Source organism: Mustela putorius, unplaced genomic scaffold, assembly GCF_011764305.1.
Source record: "Mustela putorius furo isolate JIRA1106 unplaced genomic scaffold, ASM1176430v1.1 tig00000929_pilon_pilon_pilon, whole genome shotgun sequence".
NCBI classification, from domain to species: domain Eukaryota; kingdom Metazoa; phylum Chordata; class Mammalia; order Carnivora; family Mustelidae; genus Mustela; species Mustela putorius.
The window spans coordinates 2,463,190-2,484,388 of NW_025421520.1; the positions used below are offsets into that span (position 1 = coordinate 2,463,190).

Sequence of the window (21,199 nt, forward strand, 5' to 3'; positions counted from 1 at the left end):
TGTGCCGCAGGGGGACTCCGGCAGTACCAATCATGTCAGGCCGCCGCCCATGCTTGGCAGGACCCAAGGCCCTCCCGCCCGCCTCCTCGTGAGAGCACCGTGGTCATCCCCCCATGGTGGCCGTGGTCACTAGATTCAAGCAGGTACCATGCAGAGAGGTCAACCAAGAGAAGGGACCTTGGCCTTGAGTCCCGCAACAGGGGCTTGGGGTGGAGAGTGACGGTCACTCCCGAGACGGGACACGGGGGGTTATCTTTCATCCCATCAGTCAAGTGAGCCCGTATCACCCACACAACTCGGGGGATTTAACGAGGCTTGATCATCACGAGACAAGCCCTCTTCCTACAGGTAAGAAAGGTGGGCTTCGCGAGGCGGGGAGCGGTGCAGCCACCGAGCAGCCCCGACTCTCATTCCGGCACAGGGGCGCAGGTGAGCCAAGGTCGGGGTCTCAAAGGTTTCCTCCAACGGGGGAGGGCGAGTTACTTTAAAGATACTTTGCTCTCAGAAGAGACCAGAAATCAGGAGCATTCCGGAGCCACATGGTAATATAAGCGTGGGTGATGCAGGAAACGCCCCGGGCCACTTCCCAACAGAAACTGGGCGTCGCGCGCAGTGGTGGTACACGGGTGTGACATTAAAGGTGACCGGTGTTCTCCGGCTTCAGTGTACAAATGTCCTCTGAAAAGCTGTAGCAAGTATTTGTAATGCCTTAAAAAACGTAAAAGAAAATATAACTCCCTCCAACCAAAGCAGCACAGCGTCAGCAGAGATCTCTGCACGGAATGCGGGTACGGTGCGGCAGCACGGCCGCTCTGACCTTCCTGCGGGTCCGCCTGTTAGAGGCCATTTCCAAGCCGGTGCTGATGGCAGAGGGGGCATACCGGGGGGCCTGGGGACACTCCCTGTCCTCGGCGGAAACAACCTGCCAGTCTTCTGGGGTTGGTGGGGGCACAGTGCTGTCCACGTGGCGGAGACGAGGGACGGACCACATCTGAGCGGCGAGATCAAAGAAAAGCTCCAAACAGAACAGAAGTGCAAAGCATTTTATTAACAAGTCTTTCAAATTACAGTACAGTCCGAGACACGTCTCGGCACGCAGTCACACAAATGATACACACAGTACATTTTTTCCGACCATGTCACTACTGTTCTTCACATGAATTCCTGATCAAGCTGTCACAGGGATTAGCGCAAGTGAAAACTGGGGTAAAGTGAGGCAGCGCATCTCCCACAGTGGCAAGTGGAGTGTCTGGTAGAAAACACGCAGCAGACCCACCCAGAGGAAAAGCAACTCAGTCATCTGGTGGTTTCTGAACTCTCAACGCGCTCCCCGCACACACAGCGTGCGACTCCGCCTTGGAGCCGGCAGACGGCGGCCGGGCAGCGCCGCGCGTTACGGTTAGGAAGGATCACAGCGAGAGCGGTAACAAAGGGTTAAAGAAGCCACCACTTCCAGCGGAAAAACCGGCGCGCCCCAACTAACACTGAACTCATGCACAAGAGGTCCTGCAAAAGTAGAGGCGAAACAAGGGGTGAGTAGGGCAGCGGCCCGCGAGCGGTGCGCCGGCGGCCGGGGCGCCCGCGCTCCTACAAGCCAAACTGCAAAGTAACGGAAGTCAGCCGTCGCTTCTCCAGCGGACACCTGGGGGACAAAGCGTGAGTAAAAACCTGTCAAAGCAAAGGATGAGATGCAACCGAACTGAAACACGGTGCAGAGACATGCACGAGGTCCTCGCACCCCCTCCCCGAGGGCTTCTGGACGGGAGACCCGACAGAGGAGCCGGAAAGGATGCAGCGCCGGCGGCCGACCAGGAAGCCCACGGCCGAGGCAGGCGGGGAGGAGGAGGAGGACATCCGGGAAGGAGGAGCTCCAGGAAAGCGATTTTCCAGAAGGGGGAGGAGCTCTCAGCGGGGCTGGGTTTGGGGAGGAAAAGTGCAAGAGAACAGGAAGGAGGGGGGCACCCGACACGGGGCAGCAGCTCGGAACGGAAAGATCTCGGGCTTCGCTGTCGTCAAACCTGGAAATTAAAGTGTGGAATGAAAGACGAAGACAGGAGTTAAAATCCTCACAGAGGAAAAGCGATCCTGGATCCCAGGCCTGTGGAGAGCAAAGACAGATGATCAGCACAAAGGCTCGCTTGCCCTGAAGCTCAGAGGGTGACCGTGTGCTGTGTGTTGCTGGTTCAAACGCCCACATCGGAGCCTAAGCCAACACCGCAGGCTACAAAACGGAGAGAGTGCTTTAAAAATCAGCTTCCACTACGTGTGCCCTTACGAAGAAAACTAACTTTAAAGAAAAATCATGGCTAAGAGAACTCCAGGCTCTACTTTCTAGAGTATATTACTAAATACAGTATATATTAAAATAGGTCACTCTGCAATGTATTAAAAATTTTAAACTATGTTGTTTCTCTTTAAAGGGCCTCTATTTTTCTACATACGTTTTAAAATAAGTAAATTAAAACAGCAAAATACCAACATAATCTTTTTACATTTTAGTTGGTTAAATATAAAAGGGAAAAGCAATTTCTCACTAAAGATACCTGCTCTGCCTGCCTGTCTCAACAAGATTTCCGACCACAACACGGCACAGAAGGGAGAGAGTTAAGAGTTTTAAAAACATTCTCTAGAACAGGCAGGTCACAACGTGTAAAACCAATGATCCTTCCCAACCACGCGCTACCAGAAGAAGGTACACCTGGGATCCAATATGAATCAGGGAGTTCTGCTTTGGTTCTAGGACATAAAACCATGGGCGCTTTAAATGATGACAATTAAATAGGTTGCAAAAAACCTTACACAAAATCCTTAGGATTTACTAGTGAATCAAGGCCAAGTGCCTTGGGAGAGTTCATATTTACCGAAATAAAGCTTCATTCACAAGTTTTAAAAATAGTTGAGAAGATTAATCAAAATGCTCATTAAACATAGTAAAATATCTAAACTTTCCCCTGCATGATCTAAACTCGTGGCTTCCTTCACAGGAGGTGGGGCTGGGGGCAACCGGCTCCTGGCTGGCTCTGTCCCCTCCCATTCAGGAAACCCCTCTTCAGAATAATGTCACTTAAAAATCTGTAAAGAACCAACAAGGGTTCTCTCAGAAGCCCCCCCCACCCCCACCGCGAATAATAAAAAAGGGGGTGGGTGCTGGGACTCAGTGCCTGACTAAAAGAAGGAAGATCAGGTCTACCAGTGAGCATGGAAGACTCCCGAGTCCTCCGAGCAAGAAGGGGGGGGGGGGATCCAAAACGGCCCCGAGAAGGGCAGCGTGCCAGGCAGGGAGCCCAGAGCCATCCGCGGAGGGCGGCCCGAGCCGATCGGGGATGCACGTCCTGCCGGCCCGGCGCAGGGGCTCTCTGGGGAGCTACGTGTGGCGAGGGGGGGCTCAAGGGTGTCCCGCACTCGGCACACAGACCCCTACCAAAACCCAACTGTCCGCAACAGGGTCCCTGTCAGTCCAGCGATCCACCAGCACGGTGAGCTTACCTTCAATTAAACAACAAAGAAATTAATTAAAACAAAAACAAAAACAAAACAAAACAAAAAACCAAAATAAACAGAACAAAACCGAAAACCAAAAGCCAAAAGAAAATGAAAGAAAAAAGAATGGAAAGGATCGTCTCTCAACACCAACCCTCTGAGCAAGGCCCCACGTCCCCGCGTCTCCAGCCCAGGGAGCCAGTCCGGCCTCCTCCCGAGGAAGAGCTCAAGGCCCACACGGGGAATGGTGACTCTCCAGACGGGCGGGCGCCCTCCGGTCCCCAGCGAGAGCCGCCTGCGGGCCCTCCCGTCTCCCAACCTGACTGGCCGACTCCTCTTAAAGAGTCTGTGTGTCTGAGGTTCATTATAAATCTCATTACAACTCCTCCGTTCTGCAAACCCCCCGACCCCCACCCCTCCACCCTGGACGCTCCCAATGTCCGGCCACCGGCAACAAAGTCTTCTGCGGGTTAAGTAAGGACAATGTTCTTCGAGACGGACCCCTAGGTGCGCGATCTGAGCTGAGTCGCGATTCAGAGATGTCCCAGAACCCCGCGTCGACAAGCGTTCATCCAGGACCAGTACAAATCAAGAGAAAACAAGCCCGTGAAAAGCAGTCATGAAGCCCCCCCTCCCCCCGCCAGTCCCCCCGGGGCAATGGGTACCGGCACCTACACGGGACGCTGCCTGTCCAGAGGGGGGGGACCCCTCAACATTTCTTTTGGGGAAAAAAACAGAATTTCTCCTTTAGAAAAGTATCGTTAGAAGGACTTAACAAAGTGGCCGGACCAACGGCAGTGCTCGGAGAAGCGGCTCCGCGAGCTTACATTACAGCACAAAGTCAAAACAAGACAATGCAGGAAGAAAAAGTGCCTCGGCTCCACAGAACCTACTCCGATCACCTTACGCGGTACTCTGCTATTTACTGACTCAAGCTTCCTGAATTTGGGAACAAATAATACACAGGTCAGGATAAATGTATTGACTTACTACCATCTTTATAAAAATCGAATATACACAAAACACATCAACAGTTATGGACTGTGTCCGCGCAACTTCCATACGACAACACAAAAGAACTAACAAAGAGCTAAGATTGTTGCTGAATTGAAAGCATTTCCAATTAACATTTTAATTTTAAAAGGTCCGTATTTACACAGTATGTTAAATGCTTCTGCATCTCATTTTAAATGCATGATAAATAAAGAACAAAGATAATGGTTGCAACAGATCTTCTAAGAGGGCTCAGCTGACGGTGCTCTGATTTCACTGCGGAAAGCACACCGACCACGACCACGGCAATAATGTTACCTTCTAATTCTGCTCCCTCCCTTTCTGGCAGTCCCCTTCGAGGAAACTAAGGCTTTGCTCCGGGGCAGTGCCCGGCGCGGGAGGCGGAGGCACTGAGCCTTCTCACCCCTTGGCCCGAGGCTTTCAAGAACGTCACAGCAAGAGAAGCCTCCGTGTGTGCAGACGGTTAGAGGACACACACGTCCCAGACACCCGTGTCCTACTGAGACAACGCCAGAAGCAGACCTGAAAGTCGTCGCAAGGTCCGTCTTCAACAGAGGAGGCCATGCAGGACTGACAAGCGGACCGCGTGGACGAGGAGGTGCGTTTCTGGGCCTGCTCTCAGAGACAACGCGCAGCCCGTTGGCGTCAAGGCCCAGCACACTCCGACTACCCCGTTCTATGGCAGCAGGTGGCCCTGGGCGATACAGCAAGTCCACCAACCGAGAGCCTGCCCACGGCCCCGCGTGGGGCAGGGGCCCACGTGCTCTCGAGGACAGCTTCCAGGCCGTCAAGCTCTTCACCTCAACACAGCGCCCACTGGACTGAACCAAACCAACTACGCTTTGAAACCACCTCAGCCCTGCCGTATCTGCCGGTGCCCAGAGTGGCCAGGACAGCCCGTGGACGCCAGTGAGGCCCTGGCACGACACCACCTCCCATGGCATCGCTGGGGCCCTCGGGAACCAGCGAGGCTGGGCGCCTCGGCTGGAGGGTGTTCCAGGGCATCCTAGGACCGCCTGCTTGCCCCCTGGCACCAGACCTTCTGCAAAGCAGCCGCCAACCACCAGCACCGTCTTCCGGCCGACCCCTACCACGCGCTGCCACTTCGGGAGCCGTGCCGCAGCAAGCCCCGCGGGGTCTGAACACTCCCCCGCGGCTCAGGGAGCTTCAACTAGAAACAACTAGAAATGTCACCTCGGGGAACATGACGACACAGGCTCCCAGGGCCCCCAGAAGGCTGAGAGGTGGCAGGCTCCCACCTCGTCCAACTCCACTAAGCAGCCCGACAGGCGGTCTCCGGCATGAACACCGCTAGTGGGCAGAGTCTGCCCGGCCCCCAGTGCTGGCTCAGACGGTCCAGGTCCACACCACAATAAACCCACAACAATGCGCCTTCTTCGTGAGCAGAAACACTGAATAAGGCACTTTTTAAAATCTGCCCAGAATGAACTTCACTAAACGCTGCTGTACAGAAAGGAAGGGTCTCGGCTGAAGGGCCCTACCCAGAACCCCTCAGGCGGGTTCAGGGCACTACGAACAAATGCCGTCTGCACTTTGGGCCTGGCAGTCCCTCGTGCCACACTGCACGAGGGGGCACCCGCTCCTGTCCGCGGAGGACGGAACAGCCCTGCTCAAAAGGCCTTCCAAAACAAGAAGTTCATCAAAGTGATGCCAACTAGGTTCCCAAAGAACGTCTAAGTCACCAAGCCAGGGACGCAAATATGCCCCTTTGGGATGCATTTAAAACAAGGGAAAAAAACCCAGCGGGTGTTCAAGCTCCGGGCCGGCCCTCCACCTCGCATGGTACACGTGAACTGTCGCCAGCCTGACAGGGGAGTCCAGAGGGCCGCAAGGTGGCCACGTTACGGGCACCTCCTCTAGGCCCAGGGAGGTCAAGTGGGGCCTGCCAGGGCTGCTGCCTGATGTGGGAAGGGTGCAGAGGGGCGGGAGTCCCCTCTGGCACTGGGAATACACAGGGCGCTTCTGGAGCAGTCACAGGAAGCAGGATCTCCACAGCCAGTGCCGCTTCCAGCCACCGCACACCCCGCTTTCCAGGACATGCAACTGTCAGTCGCAACCACCCGCGTTTTAATCCACGTTTTTTCCAAGAGCCTTTGGAAGGCTTTCTGAGAAGACAGCGCAAGTCACGCGTGGCCGGGAAAACACCTGTCTAGCCTGCACTGAAGATAAGTGCAACCATTATCAAGTATTCTTTGCTATGAAAAACTACTTAAGAATCTGTGACGTTAATGTCCCTTCCTGAAGCTAAGTGACCGATGACACGGTGCGACCACGAGGAGCGATGTCTACATGCATGTGAGCACTTGGAAAACAAAAGCAAACGCAAACTGTAGTTCTCTGTGCTGACACCAGGACGTGAAGCGGTCTAACAGCAAACCCCAGTCCGCCGTGTCCCCAAGTCCAGCTGTGCTGGCGTCGACACTGGGCTGTGCGCCGCTCCGGACAACAGCCACGCGAGGCTGCAGACGGAGAGGCCTACGCTCGCGGGGACTCCGCGCTGCCACTTCCTCGAAGAAACCCCACAGCGCGGGCAGTGTCAGGTCAGCATCTCCTGCCAGACGTCACTCAACAATCAGGGCCACGTTTATGTGGGACAAATCTATCATGTGCCTGTGGAAATGCAAACCAACAGTCAGCATTAACTTGACGCCACGCATCGGCAGTCAACTTAGCGAGGTACCAGGTCCGGATCCACAAAATCATCAAAACTGCAGGCGGACAGAGAAGACCGATACAAAAACGGGCAGGTGACCCGCAGGAGAGAAGAGAGAGCCATGACGCTCTTTACACACTCCTGGTGCGTCTGTCCGGCAGCAGGTGGGCGCGCACATGCGGACAACACCGAGCTGCCTCAGCGGACGGGCTCTCCCACCACCCCCCCACAGCACCCTGACCACGGAATACACCGGATACCTGTGGAATTTCTGCTGAAATGCTAACGCATGAGCTGGTTCCTTGAACTTAGCTATGGCTTTCCGTTGCTGGGGAAGCATCTGTAAACTCTAGAGAAAAAAAAAAAAAAAAAGAAACGTGTTAAGAGCATGTTGTACGTGCTTAAAAAAAAACCCAAACACCCAACATATTTATACGGTAGCTTTCACACAGAATTCGAGTCCAGGCTGACACTTGGATCGATGCAGAAAATTCTATCTCCCTGGCAATTTTTCGTACCTTATCCAAAGAATCTAACCCCAAACAGTCACTCCTATGAGTAGCCCCCAGCCAGGTTCGTCCGGCCACACAAGCCACTCAATCTTCTCCCTCAACCTTCTCTGTGAGGCCCGCTGGTGACACTCGTGGAGAGTCACCTCCTGTCCACACGCCCTCCTGCCCTCGCTAAGCTTTCCGGAAGAGCAGTACCCATCACCCGGGGGGAACTGCTGTTTAGCGACGGGACCCCACAGCTGCCGCTTTCCTCCATCTAGCTCGTCGTGACAAGGCACAGCGCGGCCAGTGGCGGCTGTCAGAGCAACCCGGTCCCACCGCACTGAGAAGATGATCACCGAGCAACACGGCAAATTTAACCTTCAGGTGCTAAAGAACCATTCCCCAAGCCACTGCTCTCTGCAGTGAAAACCAAGTACGTCTGTGCATAAGACAGAAGGACAGAAATGATCCACTGAGCAGAGAGGATCTTACTTGTCTAAAAAGCAAGCCCTGGACAGAGGTTATCTCGGGCCTGATCCTCACACCTGCCCTGAAGAGGGTGCGTGGCTCCGAGTTTTCCCTGAGGCCTTGGGATTTAGGGTCTGAGGATGCGGGAGAGGCAGGTCAAAGGAGGAAACCCGGGGACCCTCAGCCCCTCAGCCAGCCCCTCCCCAGGAGCCTGCTGTCTCCCAAGTATCCTGGTGACGAAGCCGGCTCAGCACGTGTCCCTGGGGGGCCCAGCACAGGCTCCAGGCTCTGCAGCGGGCAGGGCGCAGCAGCTGAGGCCGGACCCTTGCTCACCCCAGGACACCTGCCCCGGGACTCGAAGCCTCAGTGCCTGGGCTTCCTAGTGAAGCAGAGCAACAAGGGGGAATATGCAGGGAACACATGACCCTTAGAAGTGCTGACCTATGTGACTCATTTTAACGCATGTTTCAAAGATCTACAATGGAAACACGTGGCTAAAAATACCAAGTATTCCTCATTTCAGTAACCGCAGGTGTCTACCAGTCAATACAGTGAGGAGAGCTTAAAAACGGAGCCACCTTCCCCAACGTCACCTTTTGGTGCTTCACGGGAAACTAAACCGTTTCAAGTTGGCCAGCCCCGGAGCGCTGAGCTGTGCGCGCAGAGCCTGGGAGGAGCAGCAGTCAGCGCTGCTGACCCGAGGACCCCTCCCCACCCCAATGACCGACCAGGAGCGGCCCCCTGGGTGGCGCTGAGCTGGGCCTGCCCTCCTGCGAGCCAAAGCAAGCGTGCTAGAGCACCAGGTTCCTCCTCTTCTTCGGGATATAAAAACTGGAACCAGAAGAGCTTTCCGGATGATTTCACTCCTCATTAAATGAGCGGCACACCGAAAGCACCACAAAGTGGTCTCTGATGAATGTCAATACCGCCGACCGGGAGGTGCACCCCGGGTACTGGACAGAGGCACCTTCTCCTCCAGGGGACCTGCCTCATGCTGCTGTGCCCACCGCCTGTGCCCCTTCCCGGAATGAGGTCAGTTGCTGCATCTCTGGGGCTCGGTCCCGGGTGGGGCGGCTGTGGGCAAAGAACTACGCCTCGGCTCCCGGCAGAGTCAGCGGCAGACCCCACCCCGGCCCCGAGCACCTGCACAGCCCACTGCCAGGCCCTTCCTTCCGGCTCTGCGGGCCTCTGGCCTGCTCTCCTCTCCAGCCACTGGGTCACAGGCACTGAGGCCCGAGGGGAGTGACTGCCGCCAGTGCGGAGACAGACCTCAGGCTCGCATCAGAACAACTCACCTAAACTCTCCTCTAAACATTTAAGAACTTTATTAGGAACACACAAGAAAAACTCATTTCCAACCGCGCGCAGGGGGAAAGCTAACACTCCAGCTTTCCCCGTGACTCCGCATTCCCAGAGGGGAGACCACTCCCCTCCCTGAGAGTAAGGAACTGTGCTTCTCTAAGTAGCAAAATGCATGAGACCTGGGGGGGCAGCTGCTCGCTGGGACACCCTGCCCACCCCCCGCCCCCCACCCCCGACATGGGGCCAGCCCCTCCCGCCTGACACGCGAATGAACAGTGACGGGCTCTGACAGCCCCGCGGCTGGATCCCAGGAAGACGTCCATGTCACTCAGATCCCTGACCTCTTGTTCCCAATTAGGGAAAGTGCCTTCTCCTTCTCGGAAGCCCGTGCGTGCATGTGCATGTGCGTGTGATGCGCACACACTCAGATAAACTGCAATGTTATGAAGACACTATCAGGGTTCTGCAGCCCTGAAAATCCGTTTAGTCTTCTTCCCCCCGACCTCCAGTTAAGCACCTGCCTTTAGCTCAGGTCGTGATGATGTTGGGGTCCTGGAATGGAGTCCCGCATCCTGCCCTGGTGCTCCCCCAACTTGTGCTCTCTCTCGCAAATAAATGAAACCTTTGAACATAAACAAGCTGCTTCCCCTAGCACTTTGGTGATCACTTCAAGCCAAGAATGCTAACAGCTGCTTTAAACACAAGTGAAACGGCTGCAGCCCTGAGCCAGACACCTGTGGGTGGGCCCCTCTGAGGCCCGCCAAGAGGCACGGAGAGCACAGAAGCTTCCCCCTGCGGCCAGCGCCACCGGCCTGTTCTCCGTGCCCAGCAGGACGGTGTCCCCGCAGCAGCGAACAGTACTGACCACAGAAAATGCACTCTGCATGGCAGGCAGCCCCCTCGCCACCCCCCGCACCCCGCAGCTTGTCAACAGGCTGGGTCAGGTCCCGTCTGCTCCGCAGACCAGTCGCTGTCCTTGCTCAAGTCCCAGGGCCTGGGCACACCCACCTGCAGTTCCTCAGGCTGACCCTGCTCGTGCTGAGCCAATGGCCCCCCACCACTGCCTCGCTGCTGGCCCGGCTTCCCTCCTGCTACACGAACCTGCCCGGGAAAACCCATGCGAGCGCCTTCTTTTAAGAGCTGTCGGGCTGTCACACGGAGCTCCTGAAAATCCGTTCTTCCTCTGGGTTCCCGACAGTTTTCAGGATGGGATTCCACAGTATAGCTTCGGAACGTGTGTCCACCGCTCTATTTTCTTCACACCTGTGGCATGGGTCCGTGGTCCACCTACGCCGACCATACCCAGCGCTTTCCTTCCCAGATGTCCTCAGCCGCAGAACGGCTGCACTACTGTCGCTGGGCAAGTAAGCCTCCTCCAACACCTCCTTGGTGGCTCAGAACCAGCCACGCTTCAGGGCAGACGAAGATGCGCCCCCGACAAACAGAGAGCAGGGCCCGGAGGGGCTGATCGGGAGCGCGCCCCCTTGGGGTCAGCACCACCTTCCAAGAGCACACCTGCCCCTGCAGCTGGGTTCGTCCTGTCTCACTCGCTGCCCATCAAGGGCAACATGGAGGTCAACGGCCTCGTCCACCCCTCAAGGTTTGCCAGGGCACCACGGAGAGCTACGAGGAGCGCTGAAGTTCTCGTGCAGGTGACCCAAGTGCGGGGGAGGGGGAGCGCTGTCGGAGCGCTACACACCGGCAAGAACTGGCAGCACCGGGACTTGCCCCAAAGCCTTGTTGCAGAGCCCGGTGTGGATGTGACCCGGTTGCAGGGGGAGGGGCTGTTGCAGCCTCCACAACAACCTGCCCGGGGCCTCCCCTACTCTGGACCCAGCTCAGGGACGACCCGCACGGCTGCTGGGCCGCAGAGAGAACGTGCAGGGCACCGTTGCCCCATTCTCTGGACCGGTGGTATCAGTGACGATCACAGCTGGGAACTGGCCACAGAGTCTCATTAAGTGATTCCAAACGTTCTGCTTTTGTGAAGAAACGACTTTTTTATTTCCACACCATGACATTTCAGTTATTTACAGCATAACAAATTTCTCTTCTTGGCACCATTTCAGGCACAACCTACCAAAAGGGGAAGTAAAGATAATGAAGCAAAAAAGCCACAGGTGCTTCAACCATGCTCTGTCCTGACCCCAAGAGCTCCCTTGGCTTCTGGGTTTCAGGACAGAGCAGGAGGTCAGGGTCACTCCTGCGGGAAGCCGTGCAGGTCACCAGCCAGCAGTTGGGCGTGCGCGACACTGCCCACAGCCGCCCCAGCCCCCCCCCGCGCCCCCGAGCAAGGTGCAGCTGCCTCCCGCTGGGTCTGCAGACCAAGGCATGGCCTTCTCGCAGATCAGGCTCCTGCCATCACTGCTGCGGAGCGCCCCGCGGCTCCCTCACTGTGCCCGCTCCCCTGAAACTCAGAACACGCCCTGCACTGCTCACGCTACCCCCTGGTTTTAACAGGTCTCTCTCTGCTCCGTAGAGGAGTCGTCAAAGAGAGGCCTTATACCGGACACTCTAGAGAGTCTTCTGAGCACCATTTAAGGGAATACCGCCTTCATCTAGAAGAAATGTGGCCGCCCCGTCACGGTCCAGTGTCACACTGAGCACGCCATTCCTGTTCCACGGTTCAGCGCCACGGTTTTCTCTAACGTAAAGGCCCAAAGGAACAGGGTACCTCCCTGCCCCAGACACCACTACTTGCTGTTACCCGAAGTGGACACAAGGTGGCACCAGAGCCCGCCGCACACACGAGCTCCGCGCAGGGCTTGGGCAAGGCCGCGGAAGGTCCGGGTCACTGGCGCCATCAGTTCCGGGCCTATCCGCACTTACGCCATGGGCGAGCCTCATCCCAAACATCCTTCTCCAGTGTGTAACCAGGGTCACTCTTCAGCTATCTAGCACTGGCAGGGCCTTGTTATGTTAGTTGGTTTTTTTGTTTTTGTTTTTTAATTAAGAAACTTGACCTTTTGTGAATACGGTGTTTATGAACTCCCCCTCAAAACCCTCCTATGGGACTGAGACGGGCAAGATGCGCGCTCTCTGTTCCCCAGGGAGGAAGGACAGGCCCCTCTCTAAGTGCTCCGTTCATCACACCCCAGGGAGCTCTCCGGGGCGGATGGAAGGTCACCTTCCACCCCATTTTTAGGGCACCCGGTGGAACCCAGAAACGCATTCTCCTCCTACTTTCCTCGCTTTCTAGCCTAGAACAAGGCATTAAATAGTCCTACGCCGTGTGTGGCTTTAGGTTCCCTCAACCAAACTTTATTTGTAACTAACCGATCTCCAGTACTTTTCTGAACAGGGGGGTGGGGGAGCCATACAAGAGATCTATAGGCCCCGAATGCAAAATTCAAAATTCAAGTTTTAAGATAAAGTTAAGACCATGGTGAATGCCCTGACAATGGTCCAAGCAGCAGTGTGGTGAGAAGCTGCCCGTGGTTCAGATATGGACCCTGACAACCACGTCCCACGAAGACACTCAGGAGAATTACCAAGACTCCTCGTGAGGAAGCAAAGCCATGACCACCGTGGAGAAAGCAGCCACGCCGTCACTCCCCAAGCCCGCAGGGCAACAGAGACACAAGCCATGAGACTGCCCACGAGCCCTCAGGAAACACCAAGCCTCAGAACCCCCAGATCCGGCTCTGGTTTGTTAGTCTGGACCCACTGTGAGGGGACCCCCGATTCTCCCCCACCGCACGGGAGACTCAGACCAGGACAATCACACGCTAAGGCACGTCCAGTGCCGTCAGATCTGCTCCGGCAAACCCGCCCCCATCGCGGGGACCTGTGCGCAGGGGCTGCCGGTGAAGGCAACGTGAAAGCCCCGGGGCATCACCGACCGTCTCTGCCGCACCCCTGCGCTGTCGGCCGCCCGGAACACAGAAGCCCAAGTGCTAACGTCCTATTATGACACACAGACAGACACGAACGCTCCCCTCTCCCTCCAGAAATGAAGAACAGGGTGGGTTTGAGAAGCATTTTCATCCACACCTCACAGGTAGTGACTGACTCTCAATGGTAGACAGATTTCAAACACATTAAGAATTATTTGTATCAATTCTAGTCTGAAAACTCTTCCCCATTCGCTCACGCAACAAGAGGCTGGGAAAGAGCCCGAGAGGAAAGCACGCGCGAATCTGAGGTTCGCAGTCCTCGTCTTGCTCACTGGGGTCTGGCGTGGTGCAGACGGCACCTGGCACGGGGAGGGGGGAGGGTGGGACCGGGGAAGGCCATGACTCGGACGCGGACGGGACACGACCCGAGAGACAAGGCTCAAGGAAACCCAGGCCAGCTGGCTCCTCTGCGGGTGTACCCGTGAGACCGGACGCAGAGGCTGGCGTTTGCGTGGACAACGCTATTTACCACGGACCTGGGCGCGCCTGCAGCCGGCTCAGCGGAGACTGCCCGTCGTAAGACAAAGAGATCAAACTATAGTCTGCGTTACTTCATGTTTGTAAAATCGAAACCAGGTTTCATAGTTGTTAACACGTGAGCTATTTCTCCAAATTAGGGCCAAGGAGGGTAGATGCTTTACAAGTTTCAAGTTATTACAACCGAGTGCACGACAGGGCAGAGCGTCCGGATACCGCGAGGACGCGGCAGGACTATTTCATATATTGCATAACTGAGCATCTGAAAATTTCCAAATAATCGAAGGCAAAAGTTCTGATGTTAGGTATCCACAGTAAATAACATACGTGTCTTTCTTCTCAAATGTGATATTCTAACATGAAGTAACCAAAAGGGAATTAATCGAGACCTAGCGGGTCCTGGAACGGGCCCCGGGAGACACACCTGAATGGGACCCACTGACGTCAGCAGGCTCTTCAGCTGGACGTCAGTCGTGGATGAGGAGAGCCCTTCGACGGACACGACGCAGGGCTGAGGCTTACACTCCACCACCCGGAGGTTCTGCTTGTTGGGCGTCAGGCGTCCCCGGCCCATCGCTCCGGCCGCGCCTCGGCCTCTCCCATGCATGAGGACCTGGCAACAGCAAAAGTACAGTTTGACTTTGAAGCTTTGGATTTTTTCCCTGCAGCTACTAAGATTATACAAGGGGACAAACAACTCAGAATCCATTACAATCGACCACGAGCTACGGGACTGGCTGTACGTTCACCCACCACCAGAGCAGACCTGAACGTCAAGGTGAAACTACCCCCACGAGTCTGGGCAGAGGCAAACGAAGACGCAGCAGCATCGCGTGTGCATCTACCGCGGTACCAAGCACAGGAGGAGGAGGAGGCACTTTCCACGTAACCATCGCTGGCAGATGCAGCGGCAGGACCAGAGCAGTTGAGAAACTTGTTTGGGTCTGGTCCTAACAACTCCAGAGCCCAAATTTCTCCCGGCGTACTCCAGGCCACATCCACGGGGACTGGTGCCACCATGCGCCCACAAGCCACAACGTTATGGACCCGAGGCTCCTCGTGACTCTGTGTGGCCGGCACCCTGAGAACCTGAGCAGGTTCTGTAGCTGGGGTCACCTCCCGTCTGCTGCACCATCCCGCACATCACAGCGCTTTCATACCCCCACCAAAACCCAAGCACAACGATGCCCGCACGCCCACCGCCACCTCAGTGACGAGGTCCCTGGTCTAAGGTAGGGCCCCGACCTCAGGAGATTTTTAAGTTGCCCACGGGTTCAAAACTACTCTTACGGGGTCTTTTCTAAAGAAGAGGAGACACTGAGGTAAGTACCACGTGCTGAGTGCTTTCTCTAAAACACAACTTGTCCTCTGCAGGGCAGCAGTGAAACGCAGGTGGCAAGTCAAAGTCAACAGCACCAGGGCTTCCAGGCATCCTAACCCTAATTCTGCCCGGGAGTCCGGGTACAAAGGGACAAAAGTGGCCTCTTGTTCCATCCCAGAGAAGGACAGAGAGGAAGGGAAGCAGAAATCATAAAGGAACTTTTGCACATGAACCGGGCACCACACAAAGGGAAAGGCATACAAACTGACATTTCTTAACACTCCCCAGAAGGCAACAAAACTCCACCTGGGAAATGAGTTTTTGGAAAGTGCAAAAGGATATTTCAAGAGAAGTCACACTGGAAAACATGCATCAAAAGGTACACCTAAATCACATCAGTAAGAAAAAGGATAAAAGCTGTATGATCATTTCAACAGATGCAGAAAAAGCATTTGACAAAGTAGAACATCCATTCATGATTAAAAACCAACAAAACAGGTCTAGCGGGAAAATACCTCAACATGAATAAGGTTATATATGAAAACCCACAGCCAACACCATACTCAAGGAGGAAAAACTGAGAGCTTTTCCCCAAAGATCATGAACAAGAAAGGGATGTCCACTCTCACCACTTTTATTCAACACAGGACTAGAAGTCCTAGCCACAGCAATCGGACAAGATAAAGAAATAAAAGGCATCCAAACTGGTAAGGAAGAAGTGAAACCTTCACTACCTGCAGGTGACATGATACCATACATAGAAAACCCTAAAGATGCCACCAAATACCCACTAGAACTGATGAATGAATTCAGTAAAGTCGCAGGATAAAAAAAATCAATGTACGGAAATCTGTTGCATTACCATACATAATGAATAATAATGAATAATGAAACAACATAAAGAGAAATTAAGAAAAGAAGCCCATTTACAGTTACACCAAAAATAAGATGCCTGGGAATAAACCTAGGAGGGGAAAGACCTGCCCGTACTCTGAAAACCACACAACACCGGGCAAAGAAACTGACGACGACACAGAGAGATGGAGAGACCTTCTATGTTCATGGTCTGAAGAACAAATTATGTTAAAATGTCTACAATACCCCAAAGCAGTCTGTCTACACATGAAGTGCGATCCCTATCAAAATGCCAACAGCACCTTCCATAGAATTAGAACAATCCTAAACTTTGTCTGAAACCGCAAAAGACCCAAAATAGGCAAAGTGTCCTTGGAAAGGGAAAGCAAAGCTGGAAGCATCACAATTCCAGACTTCGAATGATACCTCAGAGCTGGAGTGATCAAGACAGTACGCTATGGCACAAAACAGACATGCAGATTAAGGGAACAGAACAGAAAACCCAAAAATAATCCCAGAACTGTGTGGCTAATTAATCTTTCATAAAGGAGGCAAGAAGAGGATGCCTGGGTGGCTCAGCCGGTTAAACCACTGCCTTCCACTCGGGTCATGATCCCAGAGTCCTGGGATCGAGTCCCACATCGGGCTTCTTGGTCAGTGGGGAGTCTGCTTCTCTCTCTGCCTCTGCCTGCCTCTCTGCCTGCTTGTGCGCACCCCCCCCCGACAAATAAATAAATAAAATCTTTAAAAGCAAAAAAAAATAGAGGCAAGAGTATGCAACGGGAAAAAGTCTCTTCAACACGTGGTCTTGGGAAACAGAGCAGCCACATGCAGAAGAATGAAACAGGATCACTCTGACACCGCACACAGAGATAAACTCAAAATGGATTAAGGACCTAAATGTGTGACCTAAAATCATAAAATTCGTACAAGAGAGCATATGCAGTAATTCTCTAACACTGGTCATAGCCATATTGTCCTCATGAGTCTCCCGAAGAAAGAGCAGCAAAAGCAAAGATAAGTCACTAGGACTGCAGCACGATAGGAGAGCTCAGCAAGTTAAGCGTTGAAAAAGGCAGCCTACGGACTGGGAGAAGACACCTGCAGATGACCTATCTGATACCGGTCTAGTACCCAAAATACATAAAGAACTGATACAACTCAATACCCTAAAATCAAATAATTCAATCAAAAATGGGCAGAAGACAGACATTTCTCCAAAGGAGATCTTTCCAGATGGCCAAAAGACACATGAAAAGGTGGCCCACGTCATGTCTCACCGGGGCTAATGAAAACAACAGCGGGCTAGCACCTCCGCTGTCCGAATGGCTAAAATCAACAACACAACAGCTGAACTGTGGAAGCAGCCCCAGTGTCCACTGGAAGACAGACGGAGGAAGAAGATGTGGCGTGTGCGTGCACGCGTGTGCATACATACAACACACACACACGGGCAGGGTCCTCAGCCACAAAAAGGATGAACTCTTGCCATTTCAATGATGTGGATGAAGACAGAGAGTGTTATTCTAAGCAAAGTCAGTCAAAAAGAAAAAAATACCAAATGATTTCATTCTCATATGGAATTTAAGAAAAAAATGTACAAGGAAAAAAAGAGGCAAACCAAGAAACAGACTCTTAGCTCTTGAGAACAAACCGGTGGTTACCCGGCAGGGGTGAGGGGGAGGCCGGTGGGCGGAGGGGTGAGATGGGCGAAGGGGTTAGGAGTACACGCAGCACCGTGAGCACCGTGAGCACCGAAATGTGTGGGATTTTGCTGAAATCAACTACAGTGGAAATGGTCGGGGAAAGCTGCAAGTAAAACTGGCTGGAAACCAGCAGTAGGTAAGCATTCTTCTAGCTATAATAAGTTACAATATTAATAATAATATCCTTTACCGAATGCTTCCCTTATACCCCAGGAATCGTGCTTTTTATCTGCATCTTCTCGTGAAATCCTCCCAAGAGGCCAGGTGAGCTGGCAAACATTGCTGTCCTCACTTCACAGGAGAGCAAAGGTTTCAGATGCGCACAGCTGTCGGGGACAGGAGGCCTCTAATGTCTCTCCTCGTGTACGGGGGACAGCCCCTGACTGAAGCCAGTTTAGACCGGAGCAACCTTCCAAGACTGAAGTTAAGATGTCATGTCTGTACCCCCGTCCTCTGTTGCAAAAAGGGAGTAATTTTGTTTGCTCCTACATCAAGTGCTTATGACGTCAACAAAGTCATTTAAATACTTCCAAGACCCAGAATGGCCTTCACAGTGGTATTGTTACTACTGAGTATCAGTAGGAGGAGGAGCAGAGAGGAAGAGCTAGGAGACTGCAGAGCTTTCCAGCAGAAACTCAAAGCAGGTGTTGCTGCCCTGCCTCTTCCCTTGCGGAAGTCCATCAGATGAGGGGCATCTGACTTATGCACCAAGAGACTTTACTTTTGGGCAGAGAGGCGGAGGCCTTGGGGAAGTCACAGAGACAGCTCCACTACCAGCTGAGGGGAAGGGCGCCCTACCGCAGGGACATAACGGGACAAAGCAGACACCCTTCTCCTAGGGGAGATTTTAAATTCAGTGCGCCAAAGGAGAACAGGCACCTGTGCGGAAGGCATTCTGGATGCCCCGTCTCTTGTCCCACAGTCGGTCAGGACCCCTTGAATCCTCAACGCAAAGGAAGGAGAAAAGAACCAGAGTCAGGGTTACTCTCCTCAGACAGGGTCCTTCACCCACAACCGCCTCGCTTTCCCGCCGGTGGACTGGGAACAGCAAGAAAGTGGCTGAGCAAACATCCCTCTGGCTCTTGGTCTGCAGAGCCCGGAGAGCCAGCGAGCAGGGGAGGAGGCGTGCTGGACCGGGGTCTGTGCGCCCAGGGTTGTCCCCAGCGCACGGGTCAGAGCTGGAGAAAAACAGCCACGCGCCCCGGCTGTGCGGCCTCTCCCTGACGTGTCCCGTTACAAAGTCAGGAGAAGGAAGTCCTTTTGTGAACACACAGCCCCCGAAGCCAGAACAAAAGAGACTACCGTCCATTTAGAAGTTTACTCGAGCCCTCCTACTGCACGCGGCCCTGCTATCGGAGAACTGTCCGCACGCCGACCGCGACCACCAGGAGCAGGAGGACAGCCCCAGCCCCGCGTCGGCAGCACTCGGCCCAGCTAACAGGCAGTACCTTCTTGGCCGGATGAACTCCCGGGATGCTCTTGATGCCCGGAGGGCCGGCCGAGTGCACGTGGGACCCCACTGGCGGGTGCTGGGGCTGCTGAAGGGCCCCCTTGGTCAGCGTCACCTTGCGGGCGGGCTGCTGTCTCACTTCTGGGGGCTGTGGGAGCCGCTGGGGCTGGCCCTCAGGGTGAAAAAAGCCGTCGCTCTCTCCTCCCTGCTGAAACAAGGCAGCGTGCTGGTCAGTACCCGCGCGGCCGGGCGGGCGGCCTTCCCCAGCCTCAGGGCCCACCGCGGTTCACCCTCACCTGAGAGCAAACCGTTTCAAACAAGTGAAAAACCACCTGTCCTTTCGCTAGAGCCACTAAGGAAATTTCTCATCTGATGTGCGTGGGTTTTCATTGCACTGGAGCAACTTAAACCATGGAGATCTTTAATTACTGTATCTACTCAAGAGGTCTGCAGATTCCGGTACGGGCTGTTTCGCCAAGTGAAATACTGCTCAACTTAGAAATACTTCCTACTCAACCTGCATTTGCCATTTCCAAGAGCATCTGGCTGGAATCTGACTGTCTGTGGGGCGGTGGTTTCAAACTTTTAATCCACCTTGCGATGCAAATGGGACAGTCCTCAGGATGAGACTGACTGGCTATGGCCAGAGGGGCCCCGGGGACACGGCGTGGAGCCCTGGCCCTCTCCGCACCCTGCCCCCCACTGAGACGCACGTGCCTCCGTCCCCAAGTCTGTGATTTCAGGTGGGACTTGCAGGGCCTATTACAAGCTTCACAAGGATCAGAACCTTTTGAGTTTCACTGACAACCCCTTGTTTCCTGTACTTCCTAAAGAGAAGGACAGGCCCCAAATGGGGTCCCTTAGAGCTCCCAAACCGGGGCCTGTGGAAGAGCCAACCTGCCAGAAACAGGAAGTTCTCCATCAGCACTCAATAGTGGGCCACAGGCCCTGTCTCATCTCCGCAGGTCCTCCACGTGCCCCTAACGGAGAGCCACCTGCCTGAACCCATCCTTTGCTCCTGCCAGGAGAGCTCACGCCTGTCCTTGTTCTACAGCGGTCTCCCGTTCTAGGCCTCCCGGGGCCTCCAGGGCTTGGTGGCTGGGACGCCGCCGATTCACAAAACTTCGACGTGGTCTCGCTGGGACTGCTGCCCCTGAGCACACTCCAGCTGCACTGTTTATGCTCACGACCCCGCCCGGCAGCACAGAACACCTCTCTGGACGGCGTCTGTGCGCGGCCTTCCGTGTGAAGGAGAGCAGCCGGGGCCAAGAAAGAAAGTGCGGACAGAGGAGCGCGCTCGCCCTCGCCCTCGCCCTGCTAAAGCACGCGGCCTGAGCAGAGCCCGAGGCCGGAGGAGCCGGGAGGCCCCAGTCCTCCTCCGCGGCGCTGCGAGCCCGGCCCCTGCCTGCTCAGGCTCCAGGGTTTCCACACGGGCTGCGGGAACGAGCTCAGCAGTGGCCCCTGTACTCGGTGCCTCTCGCCCCTCTACACTGACCCGTCAGAGACAGCTCAGTGGAACAGTGAAGGCACGGGGCTGCAGTAAGACACGTGTAGGGAAGATTTGTGAGGAAAAAAACTGCCCGAAGTAATTGGGACCTGAGAGAAACGGGATTAAAACTGTCACCTGTGGCAGGGCTTCTGGCCAGGGCAGCATGAAAAGGAGGGCAAATCTCTCCAACCACCCCCCGCCCCCCAACAGGAAGCGCCTACGTGACAAAGCCACCCAGAACAAGCATGCGGGTCTCTGGGAGTCGCGGACTCGGACCCACTCCTCAGACCTGGCCAGCGGGGCAGCCACAGGGCGTGGTGGGGCGGGGACCGCCCACCGGGCCGTCAGCCGGGGACCTTTCTGGAACAATAGCAGACCCATTGGGAAATCCTGGACATCAAGGAACTCCTGAAGGCCTAGGGGAGTGCTGAGCGCGCCAGGGAGCCAGGGGGGCTCACGCAGGTGGGGGCAGGTGGGACGGAGGAGCTGCGGTGGGCTCTACGGGCCGGCGCCCCCACTCACACACCACTGCACAGTGTCTTCCTGAATGACTGGCCGACCAACAAGCTCCGT

At 54.8% G+C, this 21,199-nt stretch overlaps 1 protein-coding gene across 11 annotated transcripts in view; it reads right to left on the reverse strand.

Annotated features, from left to right (window-relative positions):
- Positions 1-1,029: 1,029 nt before the first annotated feature.
- RBM33 (RNA binding motif protein 33) overlaps positions 1,030-21,199 on the reverse strand; it is a 133,553-nt gene continuing 113,383 nt past the window's right edge. For 4 of the 11 annotated variants that reach the window (XM_045086266.1, XM_045086264.1, XM_045086270.1 and 1 more), the window contains 4 exons: positions 19,136-19,345; positions 14,230-14,418; positions 7,429-7,517; positions 1,030-7,125 (listed from right to left, as the gene is read on the reverse strand). In XM_045086266.1, the coding sequence (XP_044942201.1) occupies positions 7,077-7,125; positions 7,429-7,517; positions 14,230-14,418; positions 19,136-19,345 (537 nt within the window). In that variant the 3' untranslated portion in view covers positions 1,030-7,076. The remainder of the gene's footprint in view (positions 7,126-7,428; positions 7,518-14,229; positions 14,419-19,135; positions 19,346-21,199) is intronic. The other 7 variants (XM_045086267.1, XM_045086265.1, XM_045086272.1 and 4 more) reach the window with 3 other exon arrangements.